This window comes from Gossypium arboreum, chromosome 12, assembly GCF_025698485.1.
Source record: "Gossypium arboreum isolate Shixiya-1 chromosome 12, ASM2569848v2, whole genome shotgun sequence".
Lineage (NCBI taxonomy): Eukaryota > Viridiplantae > Streptophyta > Magnoliopsida > Malvales > Malvaceae > Gossypium > Gossypium arboreum.
Genome location: NC_069081.1, coordinates 99921893 through 99948053, shown reverse-complemented (window position 1 = coordinate 99948053; position 26161 = coordinate 99921893). Strand labels below are relative to the sequence as shown.

General features: G+C 30.9%; 1 protein-coding gene across 1 annotated transcript; it reads left to right on the top strand.

Annotated features, from left to right (window-relative positions):
- Positions 1 to 15761: 15761 nt before the first annotated feature.
- Positions 15762 to 18923, top strand: LOC108476886 (cysteine-rich receptor-like protein kinase 3). The gene is made up of 7 exons (XM_017779250.2): positions 15762 to 16815; positions 16909 to 17022; positions 17125 to 17264; positions 17363 to 17573; positions 17665 to 17899; positions 17984 to 18128; positions 18242 to 18923. The coding sequence occupies exons 1-7, from the start codon at positions 16053 to 16055 to the stop codon at positions 18632 to 18634; spliced, it is 2001 nt and encodes a 666-aa protein (XP_017634739.1). The 5' UTR covers positions 15762 to 16052; the 3' UTR covers positions 18635 to 18923.
- Positions 18924 to 26161: the final 7238 nt, after the last annotated feature.

The window sequence follows — 26161 nt, the reverse complement described above, 5'->3', positions numbered from 1 at the left end:
CTTCACAAATATAGTTGAAATAATTGATTAATTATTGAGGAGAAAAGTGTAAGAATATTCATACAACCCCAAAGAAACAACAACAGATAATTCTTCCTAATGGTTTAACTTAATGGCCTTCCATAATTTCTACATCTTATTCCTTATTGGCAATCTGTTAGTAGCTTGCCATGGTAGATAATAATATTATATCATTTAGAAAATTTTGTGTTGTAAAGATATAATTTTGTATCTAAAATTATTTTATTAAGACATAATTTTTATATTAATATTTTTAGAGGCATGAGAAATGCTAAACAACAACTTTTGAAGTTAAACATACTTTTGAACTCAAACGTATAAGTTATAATTGATAGCTTTTGAGTTTGGAAAAGCATTTTTCCATCAAATAAGGTTTTGATTGAATGGTAAAATATAAAAGTTAAAAATTATAAAGAATTGAGTTTAAATCTTATTATTTGTATTTATGTTTCTATTTTTCTATATAAAAGAAATGAAATGAGAAAATACAATTAAAATAATATAATTTACTTTGTAAGAGTGAGAGTATAAATCCTATTATAAGTTGGTGCTTGATTAACTCATGATACTAAACTTAGTAAATGGTTTAATATTGGTAAAGATACCGAACTAAGTTGATGTCTAGATGACTTGTGACACGAACTCAATAAATAGTTTAATATTTGTAGAGACTTATATGGAGTATACAATAATCTCCTATTGAAATTCATTTCAAATATATAAAACTATATATTTGAATTTATAATAATTGTTTAATATTTAAAATATAGTTTATATAATCAAATTAAATGTTAGAAAAATTTTATATATATTTTTTAAAAAAATTATATTAATTACTTAAAATGTATATAAATTTATATTTCATATATTAAAATATTAATAATAAATTATTTTATTAAAATAATATAATATTAACGAATTTAAATATATATTTTTATTTATACTATCATATGGAATATTTTTTCAAAATATTTCTTCACCACACTTTATTAAAGTTTTAAGTAAAGTACCATCCTGTTTCACTAATATCTTTTGTTTCATTTTTCTAATAATTAAGACTTTAATAAGAAATTTATGTGAAATTTCAACTTAAAGCTGAAATGATGGATAAAAAGAAAAAAAAACAGGTTATTATCATAATGCATGCTTTTAAGATGGAGGTTTACAACTCCTCGGTCTAGCCCGAAGGCCCGTTCGAAATGTGCGAGGGTTTAGATAAAAATATAAATTTAAAAAATAGGCTTGGGCAAAAAAATAAAGCCTGTTTAAAAAACAAGTTGGGCATCAAGGAAGACATTTTTAGCTCGAGTCCGGCCCAGCCAGAATTTACTAAAGGAGAAAAAAAAATTTATTTTTCTAATATTATTTTCTTGTTGTTTTCTTCCTAGTTTGCTACCATTTTACTATTATGTTACTACTATTTTGTTGTTATTGTCTAGATATTATATAAAAATTATTTTATTTTTAATTTTTTATTATTTTAAAGACATTTGTTAATTTTGTTATTATTTTAGAGACATTTATTTGTTAAGTTGCATCTATCTTAGTGTTATTTAAGTATACATATTTTTAAAATTTATTTTTAATTTGTTAGGAAATATTTATTTTGATGTTTTTAGTATTTTGATGTATTATATATTTTTAAAATTATATAAAAAATAATATAAAAATTAATATGGGCAGACCGAGTCGGGTACTGGTTTTAGCATTTTTATCCGAGTCGGGCTTGGACAAAATTTTAAGCTTATTTTTTGGGTCAGGTCTAAGCCTAGCAAACGGACATAAATTTTTAGTTAAACTCGACCTAGCCCGGCCCACGCACACTTTTATAGAGGTTGAACCAAAAATTATTTTATGATTACAATTTGAAAGTGTTGTTCAGTTTTTGGTTACAAATATAAACAAGGCAATTGATTTTTTTTAAACTTTATTGCAAATTAAAAGTTTTGTTCATGTATTGGAGATGTAGTTTTCTAATTTATAATTTTAGAAAATTTCACTAAAATGAATAGGCTAATTTTAAATACAAAAACAATAGATTGAATTTGGTGGCAAGATGAATTAAAAAGGGGTTAATATATATTGTTCCATTAATTTATATATTTGTATTTAGTTGGGATCTAATATTTTTTTATTTAATTGGTATTTGAATTTGAATTACATCACTTAAATTGGTACGTGCGAACTAACACTGTTAGTTTATCTAATGTGATACTAATAATCAATCTAGAGATGACATGTGACGACCTCTCAATATACCATGAAAAACATAAATTAAAAAAATATCTTTAAATATATATTGTATATTGTATATTTTTCTTTGATGTATTTTAGTAATTTCATATATTTTATTTATTTTATAAAATATTATTTTTAGGTTGTTATTATTATTTTGAAAAATAAATAAAATATAAAATTATAAACATATATAAAAAGCCTATAATATTTTTAAAATAGAAAATAATTATATACATTTATAAAAAATTAAAATTTATAAATTTATGGAATATATATAAAAGAATTAAAATGCAGTCTAGAAAAATCTGAACAAATGGTCATCTAGATGCATTTGAATCTGGATATAAGTTCATTATTTATGTAAAAACTTTATTATTAATTTATATATTTTAATTTCAAAATAATCATATAAATATCATGATATTTTATTAATATATATATATATATATATATGTAGAGCATAGGAGGAATTAAATTCCTGGTGTATTAGAGTTTTGTAGATTAGAAGCTAAAATCTGACTAGTTGAAATGGTTTTAGTATAGGTTGAAGAACAGAAGTTATTAATAGAGAAAAATGTTATCCTGGGCTGGGGAGATCAAAAGCCCATTGGAAATTTTCCCTGCTTTTGAAGATGTACAAATTCAACTAGTCCAAGGGGAGGAAGGCAAACAAGATTTGAAAAAGAGAAGCTGGTGGATGCTGCTCTTGCCCAACATATCTCCCATCAACTTCCTTGTGCTATTTTGATTAATTGAGTATTTGGAATAAATAGAGGTGATTTAAGCATTTTAAAATAATTTAATTATATTATTATTTTTCTAAGTTTGTAGTAATCCATCTTAATTAATCATCCTTTTAACTGCTATATGTCATAAAATATGAATTTGGAATCTTTGGAGTTAATTGGGTAATTTAGGTATTTTAAAAGAATTTAATTAAAACTTTAAATTTTAGCATCATATTAATAAAATAAAAATATTCCATAAGTTATTATTGAAAGTTTCAAATTTCATATAATTTTATTTATTTAAAAGTAACTTTATTATTTTTAATTGTATTTTTCTAATTTTTTTACTATATATATTCATTTTTAAAAAAAATTACACAATTTTGCGAATTGAGTCTTAGCTCGATTGGCATCGCATTATTGTCAATGTAGGAGGACGTAAATTTGAGTGCATTGAAGCGCATTATCCTCCTATTTAAGGGTTGATGAGGGGTTGTGAGTAGTCCTAATATTGTATCAAAAAAGATAGATATAATAAAAATCTATAATAAGATAAATGTTAAAAAAATTACACAATTTTAAATAAATTTAATACTATCATTAGGTATATTTGCATACTATAATTGATTATGCCATTGCTTGTAGGGTTTTTATGATTGAATTTATAATTTAAAAAATTATCTTTATTTTCCTTTTATTATTAAATTGCAGGTAAAAATAGAAAATTTTTATAAAATTTAAATTTTATTTTGTTTATCATAACAACACAAACTACTTAAAATGGGAAACAAAACATATATAAATTGAAAGATACATGATACAAATAATTATTTTTCATAGAATGCTAGGTATGATTTGTAATATAACTATATTTTTGGCAACATTTATTAAAGTAAATCCATACAATCAAAGAAACAACAAATTGTTAAACTTTATTATTATTATTATTATTATTATTATTATTATTATTATTATTTCATTTTAACTCCTTTATTATAGTAGTTTATTAAAAAATTTAAATTGTAAAATATTTATATTTGTCACAAAATGTCTTTGATCACCTATTTTTCAAATTTTTAAAATTTGAAAACTTAAGTAAAGTGAGTCACATTATTTAGCATATAAACTTTATATTTAAACCTAAAAATATTTATATATAATTATTAAAAATCACTTGTGAGGTTATATTCCTAATTTTAAAAATATTATTAAATTGATATGGCCAGCAGAAAAGTTTTAATGACGTCTGAAACCACTCTCTTTTTCATTTCTTTTCTACTGCTTCAAAATTGAATAAAAAGATTCAAATTTCTATGTAGATATTGCTTTTATTATTCTTTTTATTGAAACCTCTATGATTTTATAATTTATTACATTACGTTTTGTTCATTATAATAGAATACGATGTAATTAAATAAATTTTAATAAAATAGAGCTATTAGGGTGTGTAAATTTCGGTAAAATTGATTTAACAGATCGAACTGAATTAATTCGATTAATCGAATTAATTCAGTCGAGGGTCGATTAATAATATTTTAAAATTCGTTAATTATTAATACGGTTAGAAATCATTTAATTAATCAAAATTAATAAATAATATTATAATATATAAATATTAGCCCACTGCCTACCTAGACCCAGGCCCCAACCACCGACCCACCCCCAACACTTCTAAGTCCTATCCAATATAAACCCAACGCAACTCGATCTTAAAAACTAAAATAATAATAATAATAATAATTTAATAAATAAAATAAAAATTCAAAAACTAAAACAAAAAGCAGTACAAAGACGAGAAATCAAAATTTAAAGTTCCTAATTTGAAATCTCTCAAAATCTCTACTACTAGTACTAGTCACCTCATCATTGACATTCGTCTACCATCGGCCATTGCAGTGACGCACCTTCTATTTGGACTTCATTCACCACCGTCAACACTCACTTGTGGATTTTTCAAGTGTGTTTTGTTAAAGATCTTTTTTTTAAGGGCTTTATTACTAGACTCGAGTGATGAAAAATCTATGGTTGTTCGGTACTAGCCATCCACATCTTTAACTAAGAAATGGGTAATATATGTTTCAATACTAATGGTAAAGGGTGCATGCTAATGTAAGAAATAAAAAACAATAATATTATGAGAGAAATGAAATTGTAGAGTTGAGATTCACTGTAATTTCCCTTGTGCCTGCAACTTCATTTCGCATCTCAAAACTGTTGAATTCAATACTCTTTAGCATGAACTTTGTATGGCAAATGTTGGATTTTGAAACTGGGCATCGCTTATCTCTCTTTCGATTAATATATATGATATTTGTTCTGCAATTTTGATTATATATCTAAAGAAAAACCAAAGATGATAATCTGCAACATTTTGGGATCCTTGTTCAAGATCAGTAGTAGAAGATTTGATTTAACTTGCCAAAGGTTTCAGTTTGGTCTCTATTAATCAGTTACGATAATAATAAAGTCTAATTAATTTGGTTTATAAAATTTTGTTTTTAAATTAATTTTTAAGTTTTATAATGTGAAAAAATTAAAGTAATAGAGAAAATATATTTAAAATATTAGAAAGACGGATGATCTAATGAATCAAAAGCAGTACTATTAGCATTAAATGGTGTCAATACAGATCCCACTCCAAACTAATGCTAATACAAAGCTTCAACCAACACTTTCCATTTTATCAAATGGAAGAAATACTTCTATCCCAAGTGAAATGAAGTTGCAGTTTGGACCATTTTTTGTTTCTGTCATTAATTCAGTTAAAACAATTACAAAAATATTATTACCTTGTTGCTGCTGCTTCTTCTTCCATATTCTTCCCTAAAAATCTATTCCCTATCTTCTTCTTCTTTTTTTCTTTTGTTAATTATTATAATATCAAAATACCTTTAATTTGAGTGCAGGGACTTCTAGTTTAAGTCTAAACAATGCTTGATCTTATTTTCTTCTCTACATATCTAAATATATTAAGTTTTGTGATTCTAAATTTTGAAAAGCTGACCAAAATTTGAAATAGCAAAATGTTAAATATTTTAGGTTAAATTATTCAAATGTTGACTTAATTATGCTCGTGATTTTGTTTTGGTCATTCAACTTTATATTTATTTTAATATTATAAATGTATTTTAATTTATTATATAAATTCGGTTAATTCGGTTAATTTTTAATATATTTTATACTTGATTTAACTAAAAATAAAAAATATATATATAAATTTCTGTTAATTCAGTTAACTGACCAAATTAATCGAAAAAGTTCTGTTCGATTTTTTTTTTTAAATTCAGTTAATTCAGTTGACGATTAAGGGTTTAAAAGGGTCGGTTAATTCTGTTAATACTAGTTTGGGTCAGTTAACCGATTGAACACTCCTTAAAGTTGCAATCAATAATTCAATTGTTTGGTTGAATGGAAAGGAATATAGTTGTAATAGTATTCTTATGTTTGGTTAAATAGAATAAATGTTGTAATAGCATAAAGAAAAAGACTTAAATGACCAAAATACCCTTAGTGGATTTTTTTAGGTAGATGATTATTGTTATTGTTATTAAATTTTAATAAAATTATTATTAAATATATTTTAATAAAAATAAAATAGAAAATTTAATCATATTTTAACATAATTATTATTAAATACTATTTAATAAAATGATATATAATTTAATAACATTCTTGATATAATTATTATTAAAATATGAATTAAAAATTATAATATATAATATTATAATATATATAATCTACTTTATTATTTTTAAATTACAATACATATTTCATGTGCTAAAATATCATTAGCAAAACAAATAATTTAATTATCTTCTAAAATAAAAAGTAAAATATTAGAAGTAATAAAGAGCTTGAGAATTATATTTTACATTCAAACATAATGTGCATATATTAACAAAAAGTTATATGATGTCATTAGCTTATATGTCATAATCTATATGTTAAATTTTATAACATAAAAAGTTACAACATTGTAATGACATTCTATCATGTCAAGATACTATACAAATATTACATATACAAAAAGTTACCAAAACATCACCTACACAACCATAATTTTTAATCGTCAGAAAAAAATCTTCTCACCCATTCCAATCGCACAAAATAAGATAAACTAAAGAAAATGAGTGTTCGCGTTGGATGGCCTAGAATTTTGCTCAACGCGCGGTAGTGCTTATCCTCAGTTAATCCTTCTACTTCACATAAGGTCGGATGTAATTTTAGAGTATTTTCTTGAATAACCATTTCTGAATTTTGTTGAATTAGCACTTCAGAGGCAATGCTCCTACTTATTTCAAGTCCAACGGTCTGTATGTTTTCTGCCAATAACGTGGCTACATCAATAGATGAAGTAGAAATTTGTTCACTTTCATCAGAAATCTTTTTTTCCTTCTTTGAAAATGTGGAATCATCTTGGTTTCTAGATGGTTGCGGTTGTGTAGTTGAGAGATCCATCTCATCTAAAGAAACATCAGCTTCGCATCCATGGAAACGTGGCTGCATCAATAAATAAAGTAGAAATTTGTTCACTTGCATCAGAAATCTTTTTTTTCTTCTTTGAAAATGTGGAATCATCTTGGTTTCTAGATGGTTGTAGTTGTGTAGTTGAGAGATCCATCTCATCCAAAGAAACATCAGCTTTGCATCCATGGAAATCACTTCTTTCTTCATGATTATTTGCTGTAGTTACATCCTCAGCATCTATTTCTTCAATAATATCAGTAGCTGTTTGAGTATCTTTCCCAGTGGCTTGATCTTTTTCATAGATGACAGTGAGTTGGTCAATAAGGAAAACTACAACGTCTGAATTGACTGGCTTCTTTATGACTCTATAAAGCTAGTTGAATGGAGTTCTTCTTGTAACACCCCTAACCCATATCTGTCGCCAGAATAGGGTTTCAGAGTATTACTGAGTAACCGTAATTTAAATCATTCATTTTCAAAAATTTTAAAAAAATCATAATGTAATTCATCATTAACATGCATATATCAAGCATTGCTTCAATTCACCATACCATACTATGGCTTCAAACACAAACACATGTTTATATAAATACTAAACCAACATTACACTTATAACCTCATTTACAATCTATCCACAAAATAACTAGCATCTAGACATCCTAGGTACATGTCGACACAAAAGATAAACATCACCACATTTGAGTTCGGGATCATTGTTAGATGTTGAATCGGAGATAAAAAGTGAAGTACCTAACCTACGCATGGAAAAACAAAATCGTACGCTGAGTAAAACTCAGTGATATTTTTATATTCCGAACATTTAAAGACAAGAGAATACAAAATGCACAATTTAATTATAAATACATGTTAGTGACTAATATAACAACTATCATATGCCAACCTTTTGAATTCATACATATTAGCACATCATTTCATACTACATTCAATTTACACATGCTATCATATTTCATTTGATTAACAATGTCCCAATTTACACAATTTCTATATAAATAACTATTCACATGTCCAACCACATTTCATTTAAACAAGAGCATTATTCTTTCCATATTCAACTCATGAGTATATAACTTATATATTCCATGTGTTTACAACATATTTTACATTCCATTTTCAATTCACTATATCACTTCCATTTCTCATACCATGCCATTTCAATATCAATTATAGAACTTTATTATTTATTTATCCCCATTAACACAACTCGGATTTGGACAGATGCATGGATCCAACCAACACACTAGTTTGGCACCCAATGCCTCATTGGATAAATCTGAAGTAGTAACTGCGCCCAACGCTATAAAAATTGACACCTAGTGTCTCATTAGTTAAACCGAAGTAAATTGACACCTAGTGCCTCATCGACTCGAAGTCAAAGAAATCCCTAAACTCTTCCTATCTTATGGCATGCCATCTATATCTGACTCTGTAATAGCCAAATTTTTCAGTGGTGTCGGAAACAGTGATTCGAGATCACTAAATTCAACGAGTAAGTTTAGAAATTTTAACAAATAATAATTATAGGCCAAGCACGAACTTAAAAGAATTATTTTTAATTAGTGAATTTTGCGATTTTAAAAGAATTAATCAGGTAAATTGGGTTGAAAACGAGGTATCGAGACCTCGGATTCATAAACCGAGCCATAAATATTTTTATAAATATTTATGGAGTGTTATTAAGTTATTATTAAAGTTTCGTTAGAAAATTTTAACGTTTGGTTAGTCAATTAATTAAAACAGACTAAATTGAAAATAGTGCAAAATTTATTAAATTGTGATTAAATAGTTTAAGTGATTAAAAATGAGGGATTTAAAAGGCAATTGGACCCAAATTGTATGGGCTGGACGGTTGGGCAAGAAAATCAGCAAAAAAGACAAGGAGAAACAAGGGCAAAATGGGAAATTTTGCAAATTAAACATATAAAACAAGACAAATTTGAAAAATCTAGAGATATCATCATTTTTCTTCAGCAGAAATGTCATGGGAAGTCTGAAAGCTGCTGGTTTTTCATACTTTGACATCTGTGAGTTCAATTCTTGCCCTTTTCTTTGAGATTTTTATGTTTTTGTGACTTTTACAATTAGGTCCAAGTGTTTAACTCATTAGTTTTTGATTTTATGAACAAAATTAAAAGCTATCAATGATAATTGTTGGTTTTTTATGATGAAATAAAATGAATTTGAAGCTTTGATTTTGTTGTTTGATGATTTTATCAAGTATTTTCAATAGAAATTGATTTTAGGACCTAATTGTGAAAAAGTTGTGAATTAAGGTTTAGTATTAAAATTCTGATTTTCAAAGGTTGTGTAATAGTTTAGAATGATGGAATAAAGTTTTAATTGAGAAAAAATAGCTTAATAGATGGGCTAATTGAGCAAGGACTGAATTGTATGACTTGTGAAATTTAGAGGAAAAATGGTAATAAACATCTTGAACTAAAACAGTTTTGGACAAAAGCAGTAGGTTGACTTTGAAAAATCACCATAAATTTTAAAAATTGAATTAGAGAATGAATAATATATGAAATTAAAGCTTATTGAGTCTAGTTTCTCATAGAAGAAACGGTGTAAGCAATTGAATTGTAAATTATGAGATATAATGAATTTTGTGAGACAAGGTTAGAATGAATTCGGGTTCCCCTGTTTTGACTTTGGAAAATCACCAAAAATTGGAGAAAATTAATTAGAGGCTCAAATTTATATTCTTAGAATCCTTAATGAGTCTATTTTCAATATAAATCAACGAGAACATTATCCGAGTTCTGTACTATGATATACTTAATTTTTAGTGAAGAGAGGTCAGAACTATCAGATAGTGAAACAGGAGAAACTTAAATGAATAACCTGTACCAATTGGCTAAACCAAAAATTTTGAAATTTTATGGTGGAATGATATGTGAGTCTAGTTTCAGGAAAAATTTACGGATCTTAATTTGGAGCTCTTTAGCTCAAATTTTAAATAATTGAGTGATTATGACTCGTGTGAACAGCTTGATGTGAGCATTAATAAGTAAATTGTGAAATTATACTTACAAGAATGTTATATACATTAAGGATGTGGAATGGAGAGGAGGAGGAGGAAAACAAATGATATATGTTTATAAGAAAACAGTATGAGAATGATACATATCATGACATGTATATATATGACTAGTTTCAATATGATGCTTGTTGGGTATGAAGCTGGATTGAAATGTCTAAGGCAAGTATTTTATTTCGTGCATCTGAAATGTGGTATTTTATAAAGATATGATCTAGCTTTAAATATGAATGCTTGATGATTAAGCTGAAAATATTTGGTAAGATGATAATCATGGTATAAAAGTATAAGTGGTACCATAATAGACAAGGTAAAATGAGTATGAGAGACACATGTATGATGACATACAAATGCTATGTTTTTAGTTTAATTGAGAATGTTTAATCATTAAATACCATGTTATATGTTTTTGATTTTGTATAAGTGTGTAAGAGATTAAGGTTGACCAAGGCTTGAAAAATAGCTTAGATATTGACCACCCAGGCAGAGACACGACCGTGTGTCTCAGCCGTATATGGAACACGACTTTAGGACACGGGCGTGCCATGTGGCCGTGTGCCCCTAAATTGATGATGATGTCATAAACAAAAAGCTCCACGGATAAGGGACACGGGCGTGTGGAATCCATACGGCCTAATCGCACGGGCGTGTGGGTACTGTTCACAAGTAAAATTTAAAAAAAAAATTAAGCAAAAAATTTTATGAGAAATCAGTTGAGCTCCAACTTGATTTTGACCTTCATGTTGGGCTTCGAGGGCCCAAATAAAGGTCGTTATATATATGATCTCAGAAAGTGAATAGTAATGTTTCGATTAATCTGTAAATGTTCTGTATGTACTGGTAACACTCTGTAACCCTGTTTTGGAGACGGATACGGGTTAGGGGTGTTACAGACTCAGTCCGATACAGTTAATAGGGTTTTAATTTACTTTCCAAATACAACCAATATCCAATTATCATATTTGCACATTATCACATTTACACATATATATTCATTTCAATTCAAATAATAAATACATTCATAATATATATGCCAATTCAATCCATTTCAATCAACTTTAATTCAATTCAATATCAAAGTGCCAAATACTCACCTCAACCATTACCATATGCATTAAATCAAAATACAACAATAAGTAACCAGGTTCGGATTATAGAAATACAAACCGTGGATTCCAAGCTATTTGACGTCGATTTTATCATTCCCCTTTTTAGTCAAGAATTCTAGTACGACATTAGCTACAGAATTAAAACAATTAAAATTTATCAATACAACACAATTCAATTTCATATTGGATATTTTAATTTTTACTCAATATTTGCCTAAATTTCAATTTAGTCCTAAACCGAGACTAATTTTTATTCTTTAATTTAATTCTATATTTTCATACATATTTCACTTTAAAATAAATTTAACTCTCTATTTTCATTTAAACCCCTAAATTTTAAATTTTCACAATTTAGTCCCTATTACTCAAAATTTACAATTTATTCTACAATTTAATCCTTTTTCATTTCTAGCTTAAAAATCTATCAATTTAATACCTAATACTAAAACTATAAACATTTACAACATTTAAAATCTTAACAATTGCTAAAATTTCAACATGGGTCGGGTACTAGGTACCAAGATTCCAAAAATATAAAAGTTACAAGAAAATGGACTAAATTGATTAACCAATTAAACTTTGCGCCTTAGAAACCCTAAGGCTGTACATTCTCATTCTTTTCTTCTTTCTTTTCTTTCTTTCTTTTTCTTTCTTCTTTTTACTATACTAATTATTATTATATAATACATATATACATTTAACTTAATAATTAAGATTTCTTAATATTATAATATATTTGATAACATATGCCGTCCACTATACATATATATAGGTATAATTATTACATTGGCCCTTTAATTAATTTTTAATCTATAATTCAACTTTTAACTCAAAAGCGATTTAGTCCTTTTACCTAATTACTTTTAATTCAAGTAAATTCGCTCAATCGAAACCTAATTAACTACATAACTAACTTTGTAAATATTTATTAAAAATATTTATGAGTCCGATTTACGAAAATGGAGTCCCAGGAATATACTTTCTGACACCCTTGACTATCGGGTCGTTACACTTCTTTTCTTTAGAGTTTCTGCAATATAGGAAAAAATAAAGGAAGATGATGATAGAATTCATCTTTCTTTTAGTTTAATTAAAATGTAATTACAACTTTGCCCTTTTTAATTTCACTTGATATTAGCTAAAATAAAGTCAAAATCGTCCACTCACCTCCATGATGGTGTAATTACCATTTAAGTACCTTCATTTACTTATCAATTATCATCTTGAACCTTTAATTAATGGAACTCAACTTTTACAAATTTTACAATTCAGTCCTATATACTTAATTAACTATCAAAATGATCAAATTTCTTAACCAAACTTTAATCTGACACTAATGACCTTGTAAATATTATCTAATTAATATTTACGAATCGGCACATCGGAGTTATGGTTCTGAACCACCAAAAAATGAACTATTACAAAAGAAGCAAGGGAAGTCAAGACTAAGAGTGGCTATCCGGCTAAGTGAGAGCGTTTTTGAGGTGAGAAAATAGAAGGTCAAATAGAATTCTTTAGTGACGAATCAACTATTTAGTGGAGATGAAACAGAATAGAAATACCCCATATTCCCTATATAAACCCGTAATGCAATAGATCCGTAATAGGCATTCCACTGAACCAAACAATATTTGTGGTGGGCCCACAGAATTGAGTTGTAATGGCTATGCCATTACATTCAACCAAACATGGCATTAGTGGTCCTTTAGTGAATGGTATTATTATTTTGGAAACCTCTATAGCTTTACAATCTATTAGTGGTCTTTTTATTGATTGTTGAGGTCACCCTTACAATTTTCGTATTGGATTGGTTCTTTTCACATATGTCACAATAGGGACTGATTCTCCACATACAGTTTAGTTAAAGGTGGAGTTGTACATATGGAGAATAGTTCACTTAGTATGGTAATCGATATTGGTACTATTTGGATCAGGATTCATGACGAGACAATTAGGACACTGTCAGATGTCAAGCATGTGCCTGACTTAAAGAAAAATCTCATCTCCTTGGGAAATTTGGACTCGAACAGTTGTAGAATTAATATCTAGTCAAGTGAAATTAAGGTATCTCGTGGGGCTCTCGTTTTGATGAAAGGTAAAAAAACTGACAATCTTTATGTTTTGGAATAATCAACAGTAACTGGTGAAACATGACGTCCCTCGTTTGTTAAGAAGTCAAAGTCAACTCGTTTGATGCAAAGACAACTTGGTCATTGGATGAGAAAATATATGATTGTTTCATATAAGAGAGATTCTCTTTTGGATGTAAGTTTTGAAAAGATAGAGCATTCTATTCGTGGAAATCAAACCCAGATCAATTTTGATTTGATAGTGCACAAGTCAAAGACTAGAAGCCTTCTAGTTTCTAAGCATAACTTCGAATCAGTTAATATTCTGCATAGTTCAAGATAGGCCCGTGATGGGCTTTGGCAAAGAAGGCGTTGTGGAAATACAAGGCATGGTGGAGATTTGTGGAGTATGCCTCGCATTTTTGGCCAAAATAAAATTGACGTCTTGATAAGGAAGAAGAGTCGTCTCAATGACGCGACCACCGATATCCCAACGAGAAGAGACATCTTGTCCCGACGATGCGATAAAAGGTGTCCTAACGAGGTAGTAGCCACATCACAAACAAGGCTACGTGTTATGCAATTTTCTCGGTTTTCTTCTTCTAATCAAAATCTAATTATTTGACATACAAATTTAGCCTATAAATAGACATTTTTTCACCTAGAAAGATAACCCATTACACATATAGGTATTAGCTTTTACAACCTTTCAGAGAAACTTGTGTTTACGTTCTTATTTTAGGTTTCGGAGTTTAATTTTATCTCCATCTTTGTACTTTTTGTTTTTATCGTTATAGTGAAATTATCTTTGCCCGTGGTTTTTTATCCTCTTGGGAGGGGAGTTTTCACGTAAAATATTTTTGTTGAATCTTTTCAATTTTCTTCGATATTTTACTTATTCGTTACTTAATTGAGTTTATCCCCAACAATATACTTATATTTAAACACATATAATTAAAGCCATGTAAATTTGTGGTTTTGATAAATCTAAAAACTCATAACCCCTAAAAAATCAATAAATTTGTGATTTTAATAAGCTTCATTCATGATCGTGTCAATAGAATTATCAATAGAGGAACCCGATTTTTCCTATGAAACCTAATTTTATCTTTACCTAATTTGTTTGCAATAAAAGAAGTAATTTTTTGGGGTTTTGATTTTTCTAACTTGAATTTTGGGGTTTTTTTGTTTTTTTTGTAATATTTTCAATTTTTAGACACATATTTTTATACTTTATAATTTCTTTTATATTTTAAAAATTATATAATTTTTATATATTTTCTTTTAATTTTTAAATATTTTTATAAAAAATAGATTATGACATCATTAGTGTCATGTGCCACAACCTAAGAGTGCCATGTGTCTTATATTTAACACTGTTTACAAGAAAACACTAAAACCCTTGACGGAATGAAAATTCGGGTGCCAACTTGAGACAAAAAAAAAATCATAAGTACCAAAGTGAGAAAAAAAGTGTTAAGTTCGGGGGGCTAAATGCATATTTGAGTTTTATAATTATAATTAAATATAAACACATATAATTATATAAATAATATAATATTTTGTACTTTTTCATAATATATAATTTATATTTAATTATACGTGTTTGAGGATCAAATTGATAGAATATATAAGTATTGAGGACTAAAAATGTTATTATACCAATTAGAGAAAGGCCAAATAGAAATATACTTAATAATGGGTGACTAATTCTATAATTTACCCTAAATAATATTAGATGTGAAATGAAATGTGTAAAGTCTAAATTGATGTGTAGAAAGATGTAAAAATTATAATTTGTTTAGAAGTTTGAAAAGGATGGAGTAACTAACAATTAATTATGCTAAAAAATTAGCAATATGAGAAGAAAAAGTAAAAAGAGATCACTCATTCATTGGTTTCACTTTAAAATAGTAGTCACCAATACAGTCAAGAATAATATGGCTAAACATTCATTTTGGATCCTATGCGAGGACGCACGATAAAGATGGCACCGTCTGGAGTGGACTAAAAATAGAAAGCCCAACAAGACAAAAAAATCTAAATGTCCAAGTCAATCAATATCATAACGTCATGGACAATTTTGTCCCAACACTCACCCTGCTAAAAGTTTCCTCATTTTCATATCTGAAACAAACACAGAGAGGTGGTCCCCTTACCTTTTTCCTACTTTTGTCTATTCTTCTCCGTTTCTTCCCTGTAGACGCCTCACGCGTTTTCCCCTTCCTATTTCCCACAGTTGTGCCACGATCATTTTGTAGTTGTACGCCGTCAGCTTTCTTCAACAATTGACCTTTCTCTCTAACCCTCCTTTGTTTTTCTTTACTCTTTCCCCTTCTCTCAATCGCTCTTTCATCTACTAATGAATCAGCTTGTTTTCTTCTTCTTCTTCTTTTTGTTTGGAAAACTTTGTCTCTGTGATCCAAGAGCTACCGAGGCTGCTTTGATATGCACCAACACAACCGCTTCAATAACGGCGCGCAAATCCTTCGTGGCGAACTTCTTGGCGGTGCTGGACAGCTTTACGCCGCTCATCGTTCGCCAGAGGTACGCCGTCGTTGTCAAAGGAAGCGGTGACACCAGAGTGTACGGCTTTGGCGAGTGCATGAAAGATCTTGAGCAAGGAGACTGTAACATCTGCTTTGCTCAGTGCAAAGCGCAGATCATGAGATGTCTCCCCTTTCAGATAGGCACGCGTGGAGGCAGGCTTTTCTACGATGGTTGTTATTTAAGGTACGATGATTATAACTTCTTTGACGAAAGTTTGAGTGAAACAGACCGAACTGTTTGTGCTACAAAGGATGTTGGCTTGAGTAATGAGACAGGTTTTAGAGCAAATGTAATGCAGTTGGTAAGAAACTTGACCGTGGAAGCTCCAAAGAATGATGGATTCTTCGTAGGGTCTATGGGTAAAGGGAATAATGTGTCGGTTTATGGATTGGCTCAGTGCTGGGAATTGGTGAATGCGAGTGCTTGTGAAGATTGCTTGGTCAATGCAGTTTCTAGGATTAGTTCATGTCTTCCCAAGGAAGAAGGAAGGGTGCTGAATGCTGGTTGCTACTTGAGGTACTCAACCAATAAGTTTTATTACAATTCAACTGCTCCACCAGTTGGTGGGAATCGAGGTAGGTTCAAGTTTTTGTTTATGTTTCTTCCTCCTTTTCTTTAGCTTTAAATATTTTCACTGACACAATATATAATGTTACAATGTTCGTCAGGAAGAAGAAAATTAGCTATTATCCTGGCAACGACATTCTCCACTATGGCTCTAGCACTGATCTTTGCAACAGCGATTTTCTTTGTGAATAAGAAGCTTGTGAAGAAAAGACAAGGTATGGATCGATCCTTGTCATTAAAGATCTTGAAATGTCTTTTTTTTTTTTTGGTTACCTTAATTGTGCAATATGAAATTCATTGGTTTTCCTTGGGCATAGAGAGTAAGCAACTAGGAGCATTATCACCCCTCCTGAACAAGTCCAAGTTGAATCTCTCATACGAATCTCTGGAAAAGGCTACGAATTACTTTAGCGACACCAACAAGCTGGGACAAGGAGGATCCGGTTCCGTTTATAAAGTATGGTGTTGTTACATGACGTTTTACTTCTCTTAGCAGATGAGATAACCAAAGGTCATTCAAGGAACTAACAAGTTTTAAATTGCTCTGTCAAACAGGGAACTTTACCCAATGGGAAGGTTGTTGCAATAAAGAGACTCTTCTTTAATACAAGGCAATGGGTGGACCAATTCTTCAATGAAGTCAATTTAATCAGTGGCATAAATCACAAAAATCTCGTAAAGCTATTGGGATGCAGCATTACAGGCCCGGAAAGCCTTCTTGTTTACGAATTTGTGTCAAACCAGAGCCTCCATGATTATCTCTTCGGTTGTTATTTACTAACCTCTTTTTTAGGTAGAGTTGATTTAATATCTCTATGTAGGATCCTCTTGTTTACGAATCTATGAATTGGGTACAGTTAGAAAAGATGTTGAGCCACTAAGATGGGAGGAGCGATACAAGATCGTATTGGGTACCGCTGAGGGCTTGGCCTATCTGCACGAGGAATCCAAGTTGAGGATCATACATAGAGACATAAAACCCAGCAATATTTTACTTGATGAAGACCTGACCCCGAAAATTGCTGATTTCGGCCTTGTTAGACTTTTTCCGGAAGACAAGACTCACATCAGCACCGCCATCGCTGGCACTTTGTAAGTTGATGAATATTTGAAACGTTGCACATTACCTTAATTTGCATATTACTAACCATGAATTCAATTACTTGGCATCTCTAGAGGTTACATGGCTCCAGAATACGCTGTTCGTGGCATGTTGACTCAAAAGGCTGATGTTTATAGTTTCGGTGTTCTCGTTATTGAAATTACTTGCGGGAAGAGGAACAAGTGCTTTTCTCCGGATATGGTCTGCATCCTACACATGGTAATTCATTTTGCAGAGCTTATCAACTACGTTATGCTTTTGTGATGATCTTTTTTGTCTCTAATTCTGAGGTCTGAAACTCATGCAAGATATATATATATTTGAATTGGAAGGTATGGAATCAATATGAAGCAGATAAGCTTAGGGAAGTTGTTGATCCAGTTATAGAGCTTAATTTTCGAGAAAAGGCGTGTAGATTGCTTCAAATTGGCCTACTCTGTGTACAAGCCTCAACAGAATTGCGACCATCAATGTCAACAATTGTGCAAATGCTTACTGATGATACTTGCGAAATTCCTTGTCCGACGCAGCCTCCTTTCTTGAGTCCTAGTAGCTCGGGGGTTAGCCTAAACATTACGACTTCTACTAGTAATTATCAGACCGAATCTTACATCCAGTCTTCGGCGCATAGCACAATGCAAAGTAGGATGGGGCCTAGATGGACCGCCTTTATAGAAAATGTTTCGGACAAGTTTCACGAAGATGGAATCGACACGTTGGGGTGATCTGGATGGGCTTCTCTGTGTTTCTGGTATCACTGGGTGATGAAGTAGTTCATATGACATTCTGCACTATTTGGAGGAGGCATAAATGGATGTGGATATCATCGGATACAAATGATTTAAACTAATAACGTCCAATACCGTTTCTAACGCCGATTAATGCATCATTATCAGTTTGATACTTTTAGTTATACAAAATTAGAAATGCTGTTTGTAAATACTAAAATCATTGTCCAAGGGAGATTTTAATTACGTAAGCTAAGGAAGTTAGGTTTATGTACTTTTAACATAATGTTACGCTAATTCTTTTTTCTTTTTTCTTTTTTTAATTTCACAATACAATTAGAATTGTAAAATCTAATCATCATAATACACAGGGAATAGAGAACTGGATAAAAACCAGATTAATCTAAAAAAAACAGAAACCTATACATAAAGTGGGAGGAGAATCCTCTTATTGTAATTACAAGCGGTGAGTTCAACCATAAACTTCAACTTTTACCAATTATACCATAACATTATTGCCCTGTCATACCATACTTATTAGCAAGTTGTGCTATTTATTAAACTTGTGTTCTCCTGCCTCGTTCAATTAAATGTGTTGTCTTTATATTTTAAGCTGAATCTTTAGATAATAGTTATTTGTATTTAATACTTCTTAGTAAAGTTGGGAAAACAGGCTTTAGCTGGAAAATCTTCTGTATTAATTCAAGTCCGTAATAATTTAAGTTTGAGAAAATCCGAACCTGTAACAAATTCGAATCAAAAAAATCTAAACTGGAGAAAATGCGAGTCCAACAAAATCTGAGCCCGAGAAGGCCGAAGCTCGTAACAGATCTTAGTCCAAGATCAATTTGACTCAAGCCCAAGATAAATTCAATCCAAAACATGAAAAAACTCGATTTTATAACTCAACAGCCATAATAGACATTAATAATTAATATAATTTTATGTTATTACTTAAAATATAGATAAATGATATTTCTTTTTTTTTAAAATGTATTCATAAGAATTGAATATTTATATTAAAATTTTATTAATAGGAAAAGTAATTAATAATATTTTTTTATGTAATAAATTTTTTAAAAGCACTAATTTAATATAAAATACTTTTTAAGGACTAAAAATTCAAATAAAAATAACAATAAAATAAATAAATAAATAATCTGAAAATGAAGTGGGTTGGATACAAAAATCCCAAATTAGTTTTTAGATAACTACTAGCAAAGAACTAAAAAACTCAAAGGTAACATAAATGTCAAAATAGAAATTCCTAACAAAAACAGGTGTTTTCATTGAACTTTAACCATTTATTGAGTTTGTTGGTATAAAGAAGATGGTGTAGAAGAAGTTGTGATTAGTGGAGAGCGGAAGGTTAGGTAGAGTTTTGACTTAATTGGGGAGTCTTAACTTTTATGGCAAATTGAATCGTTTCAATTGAGAATCAACAAGTCTAATAGTTCAACAAATACTATTAAACAGAAGTTTATGTAAATTGCTTCAAACTAGTATTAAATCGAAAAAAACCCGCTTGATCGACTTTTACTTTTGGATTTTTTTGAAATTTTTTTTAATAAAATTTTGGCCAATGGCCAAAAAAAAAAAAAACCAAAAAAACCAAAACTTTTGCATGTTTGTGGAGAGTAAAGAACAACACGTCAACTTTTGATGAATGAAATGAAACACCTTCTCTCGACTTCAAAATTTTGAAAGGAGGCAAAGAAACCCATATAAAAATGTAGGAAGTGAAAAGAAATTTGACGTTGGTTAACAATTGTTTTTGAAAATTGATTTTTGTATTAATTCATTTAGAAAACTAAATGTAATTAAAAATTTGATTGTCGATATATCTCTTTTCTAATTACAATAAAGAGTCAATGATTACATATCACTCCTTAACCTTGCAAGATAATTAATGCACCATTTAAAATTAGAATGGATTAATATTTATTATTGAGAGCGGGAATAAAGAAGATGTCTCTATTCCTAAGGATTCTAACACAAAGAAGGTTCGATTTAAGGAGTCGAATGCGATTCCTAAAGCTGTGGTGTTTGTGGATCCACCACCAGTGCCTTCGTTGTCATAGAATGATATGCTAGTGGGGAAGGAAATTTTTGATCAGATTAATAAAAGTGATGGCCAATACTTTGCTGATAATTTCTCCCTTATAGAGCAGGATGTCAAGAAATCTTTTGTTGATGGTGTTCCTTCCATTGACTTCTCGAAGAGAGTTTATCAGCTTTTGGAAAAGGAAATGTCAACCTCTGTGGTACTCAATATGTTGGGACGAAACCTTGGAATCACGACTTTGTAAAATAGATTATATGGGACTTGGAGACCGTCTAAGCCTTTTCAATTTATGGATATTGAAAATAGTTATTTTCTTGCAAAATTTCAGAGTACTGAAGATTATGAAAAGATCTTTTCTTAGGGTCCGTGGGTTATTTTCGATCATTATCTTACCATCTAGCCTTGGACGATCGATTTCAATCCCAATGTACCTTAGCCTAATATGGTCCTCACATAGATTCATTTTCCCGGTCATCCCAGTCACTTTTATAAAAAAACAGATTCTTATAGAGATTCGAGGGAATGATAGGTAAAGTAACAAAGTTGGATTTTAACACGGATAGTAGAGCAAGGGGACAATACGCTCGTATGGCAGTTTTTGTCAATTTAGGGTAACCGTTAGTCTCTAAGATTTTTATCAATAGTAGCTTTCAAAGGATTGAGTACGAAAACTTACCTGTGGTTTGCTTTAAGTGTGGTTGCTATGGACCTGTTCATCAGCCACACAGACCTCAGGGGTGAAAGAGGAGGGTGAGTCACCGGAACAAACTTCTGTAATTACTGCAGTGGTCGGAGAAGGAGACTATGGTCCTTAGATGTTAATGGAGCAGAAGACCAGGCGCGGTACCTTGGATGGAACTAAAAAAGGAAACAATTTTAAAGGGGAGAAAAGCATGGGATCACGTTATCAATCTGTAGTTGATTTGGAGGCAACTTTAATGGAAAAGGAAATGATTAAGGAACCCTAGAAAGATTTAAGAAAAAAGAAAAAGCTGCTTTAATTGGTTCCCAAGCTAAACCTTCAACGGGTAAAAAACCTATTAATAATGGTTCTAAAAAATTTAACTTGGGCATGTTGGTGGGGAAATATTTAAAGGGTCAGACCTGTGACTCTAAGGTCATTAATCTTCTGAATGATTATTCCATGGGTGGGACTAAAATGGGCCTGGATTCGCCGGTTTCTTTGGTTGTAAAAATCTAACTCCTTTGATTAGTAACGAGCAGGCCCCTAGCAATGTTAGCAGTGGGTTGCAGTAAGAGGCCCAGGGTCCAAAAAAATCTGCAGCAGACTTATCTAAACTCTAAAGTGCCACGCATGATTCTTTGTCAAATGCTGAAGGAAACAATCGATATTTAATTTCAGGTAATTTTGTCTCTTTTTTTCCTTTAGTTTTAAATTCACAAAATGTTGTTGACGCGATCAAGTACAAGTGGACCCCTATTTTTCTCTCCAAAAGCAAGCAGAACATGTAGTGCACTTTAATCCTGCTTTTGAAGATAATTCTTTTGTTAATTTGGAGGTGAAGGAAAGTGTTTTTGAGGCCAAAAATCATTCGGAAATTGTGTTCAAAAATAGAAATATTCTGGAGCCCGTGAGTGAGGAGACAGGGGGTAGTGGTCCTTCAACTGGAATTAAATTGCCTAGGGAGGTTTTTAAAGGACAGAATGCTAAAGTGACTGGTCCAAAATGTGGTTGGAAACTTAATAAAACTTTAAAAAGACTAGGTAATCGTTCAAAAAATCCTAAAAATATTCAGGTTCCATTTGCTGATTCTATGAAGAGGGCAGCGGAGCTTATTGCATGCTATGGATTTGTTGCGGCAAAAAGGAGAGTGAGCGGAGTTTTCTTTTTCCGGTCGCCAATAAGGTAAGATCTTTTTTCCTTTTTAAAATTTTTATTATTATGAATTTGTCTATTTTATCTTGGAATGTACAGGGATGTGTGTTTGATAAATTTTTGCAAGCTTTTCACGAGTACAATAATCAGCATAAGCCTAATATAGTTAGTCTTCTTGAACGAAGAATTAGTGGGACTAAAGATGACACAATCATTACGAAGTTAGGCTGGGATAAATCTCATCGCGTGAAAGTGGTAGAATTTTCTGGAGGTATCTAGATTGGATGGAAAAATTCGATTGATTTGGAGGTGGTTGATAATCATTCTCAATTGATTTTGGTTCGTATCTGTTCTAATTTGCATCCTAATCCGATCTTTGTTGCTTTTGTGTATGACAGCCCTGACAAACTGAAAAGGAAATTTTGTGGAATGATTTAAGTCTCTCAATTTCACTTGGGTATGATTCTTGGATGGCCATTGAATATTTTAACGCCATCCTTTCTTCAAATGATAAAAAAAGCGGTTATGTCAAAGGTCGCAAATGCTAGTTTTTTGGTGAGTTTATGGATAAAGCTCAATTGCATGATTTGGGTTTTCAGTGGCCTCCTTTTATGTGGCATCGTGGTAATCTCTCTGAAAAACTAGATAGAGCTGTGGGTAACGACGCTTGGATGAAATCTTTTCCTAACTGTTCGGGTTTTCATTTACCTATAATTAAATCTGATCATCAACCACTTCTTTTAAATTTTTTTAATGAAGTTAGATATGCTCCTAATCGTCCCTTCCGTTTTTAGCTGGCTGGTTACATCACCAAAATTTCTCTGATTGTGTCAAGAAAAATTGGAGTTTCGACAGCAATATGATTAGCGCGATTATTGGTTTTACTAATAAGCTTAAAAGGTGGAACAATTGTGTTTATGGACATATAAACCAGAAGAAGAGGCAGTTAATGCATAAGCTTTCTAAAATTTAGCATGTTTTGGACCTTTTGGGGTCTAATTCTCTTATTCATTAGGAAGTAATGATTCGAGATGAGCTTGAAAATATTCTTTATCATGAGGAGATGCTCTGGAAGCAAAAATCAAAATGCGAGTGGCTTAATTTGGGAGATCGTAACTCTAGCTGCTTCCATAGATGTACAATTCAAAGAAGGAATTTTAATAAAATTAATGCTTTATGTAATACTGATGGGGATTAGATTTTTGATCCTAAGGTTTTTAAGACCGAAACGGTTAATTTTTTTCCAGAATCTTTATGGGGAGAATCCAAGCCCATTAAGAATTCTTCCTCTTAGTGATTTTCCTTCCTCAGTCCTGAAGATGTTGATTTTCTCGGGAGAAATGTTACGAATGAGGAAATAAGGATTGCTCTTTTCGACATGGCACCCTTGAAAGCCTCAAGTAGTGATGGTTTTCATGCTGCTTTCTTCCAGAACCAATGGGATAATATTGGGGATGCTATTTGTGAGTGGGTCAATAAGGTTTTTGAGGGAGGTACCATCGATTAGGAATTCAATAACACATTTATTGTGTAAATCCCCAAAGTTCCAAACCCAAAAAATTTCTCACAGTTTCGGCCTATCAGCCTTTGTTGTAACACCCTTAACCCATATATGTGGTCGAAACAGGGTTACACCGAAATATACAGATCAAATACAGACAATTCATATCACTTAACATTCATATAAAAAATTATTCATAAAGTCCCTTATATGAACCCTCAAGGTCCAAAATACATATTAGAAACAAGTCAGGACTAAACCGAGTACTTAGAAAAATTTCCACAAAATTTCAAAATTTTTCCAAGATGTAGGAGACACACGCCCATATGGTCAGGTTGTGTGGCTCACACGGCCAAGAGACACACCCGTATGGGCATTCAAAATAAGGTACACGGCCCTGTCCCAACCCATGTTAGTACCCGTGTAACTCTCTGACTTGGGGCACACGGCCAAGTCATATGTCCATATGCTAGGCTGTGGATTGGTGTAGGGGTCACATTGCTAAGCCATACACCTGTGTGCCAGGCTGTGTGATCAATTTTGAGCATTCTATTTTGAAATTTAAAGAATACATGGGGTACACAGCCAAAAACACACCCATGTGTTAGGCCATGTGTCACACATGGTTGAGACACACACCCGTATCTCTGCCCGTGTGGACAAAATAAGGTCATTTCCAAGCCTTATTCTCACCCAATTTGTATTTCTCCTTCATCAACACTTTAACATATTTTCAAGCCAATACAATACATCCAAATCAAGCCAAAACAGAGTCTTATACATGACAAGTCAACTCACATGTTCAATTATCCAAACTTACCAAAATAACCATACATACATATAGGCATATTTTACCAAATTTATACTATCTCAAACCAAACCTCAACATACCTATATGATTTCCATTATTTATCCATTCAAACACACATAAACATATGAATGCTACTTTTTACATATCAAAACATATCAATTACAAGCCATACCATGGCTAAATTTCAACCAAACACATACATGCGTTTATAACCTAAAATTTAATTTACTTTCTATACCTAAATGAGCTGATGGATATTGTGAGATATCTCCGCCAAGCTTCCAACCTAACGAGTTTCCAAAGTACTATAAAATAGAGAAAATAAAACAGAGTAACCTAACGAGTTTCCAAAGTACTATAAAATAGAAGAAATAAAATAGAGTAAGCATTTAATACTTAGTAAATTCGTATAACAGGAAATTAACTTACCATTTAATTCACATTTAAGGTAAGCAAATAAACATGTTCAAGCCAATTTGGCCATTTGCCTAAACACATATCCTCATCAAGCATGTTAGTCATGTAATTCATATAAATACCAAGAAACATAAATGAGCTAATTAATATTCAGTTTCCATATACATGTATTTGTCACTTCAAGTATCCATGAACATGTACATATCATATCTTTGTATTTCAAGTATTTCTTATAGTAATTCATCTTAAATTCATATAATCTTATATCAAAACTTTACCCGTTGAATTGTTTAAAATATCGATGGATACAAGGGTAGTACACATAATGTGTACAAAACTATAAACCGTCAATTCATATTCGGGAATGCTCATATGAGCACATAAACGAGAAGCTCTCTTTCGAGCCATATAATGGGAAGCTCATGTGAGCCATGTAACGGGAAGCTTATTCGGGCTGTATAACGGGAAGCTTATAAGAGCCATAATCAAGAAGCTATGCGAGCCAATAACGGGTAGCTCCGAAGAACCATTAATCAGAAAGCTCTAGATAGCCATATATCAGAAAGTTTAAGTGAGCAAATATCGAGAAGCTCTGGAGAGCCATTAATTAGGAAGCTCACAAAGAGCTTTGGGAAGCTCACGAAGAGCCATATATCGGGATGCTCATAAGAGTTGTGGTGTGTCTACAACACATGCAGAATCACAACCAATCGGAATACTCTAAAGAGCTATTAACGAGAAGCTCGCAGAAACCATATAACGGGAAGCTCGAGAGGGCTATATATCAGGATGCTCATGAGAGCTAATAACGGGATGCTCTTTCGAGCTGTGGTGTGTCTGCAACATATGCAAGACCACAACCAATTCGGAAACCCTGTCTCCATCGAATTTCA

What these genes read in the sequence shown, in the direction of transcription:
- LOC108476886 (XM_017779250.2), top strand. Translation starts at nt 16,053, where the DNA reads ATGAATCAGCTTGTTTTCTTCTTCTTCTTCTTTTTGTTTGGAAAACTT. An exon ending in ACCGCCATCGCTGGCACTTT is followed by an intron (nt 17,900 to 17,983) that starts GTAAGTTGATGA and finishes TGGCATCTCTAG; the next exon opens with AGGTTACATGGCTCCAGAAT. An exon ending in TGGTCTGCATCCTACACATG is followed by an intron (nt 18,129 to 18,241) that starts GTAATTCATTTT and finishes TTGAATTGGAAG; the next exon opens with GTATGGAATCAATATGAAGC.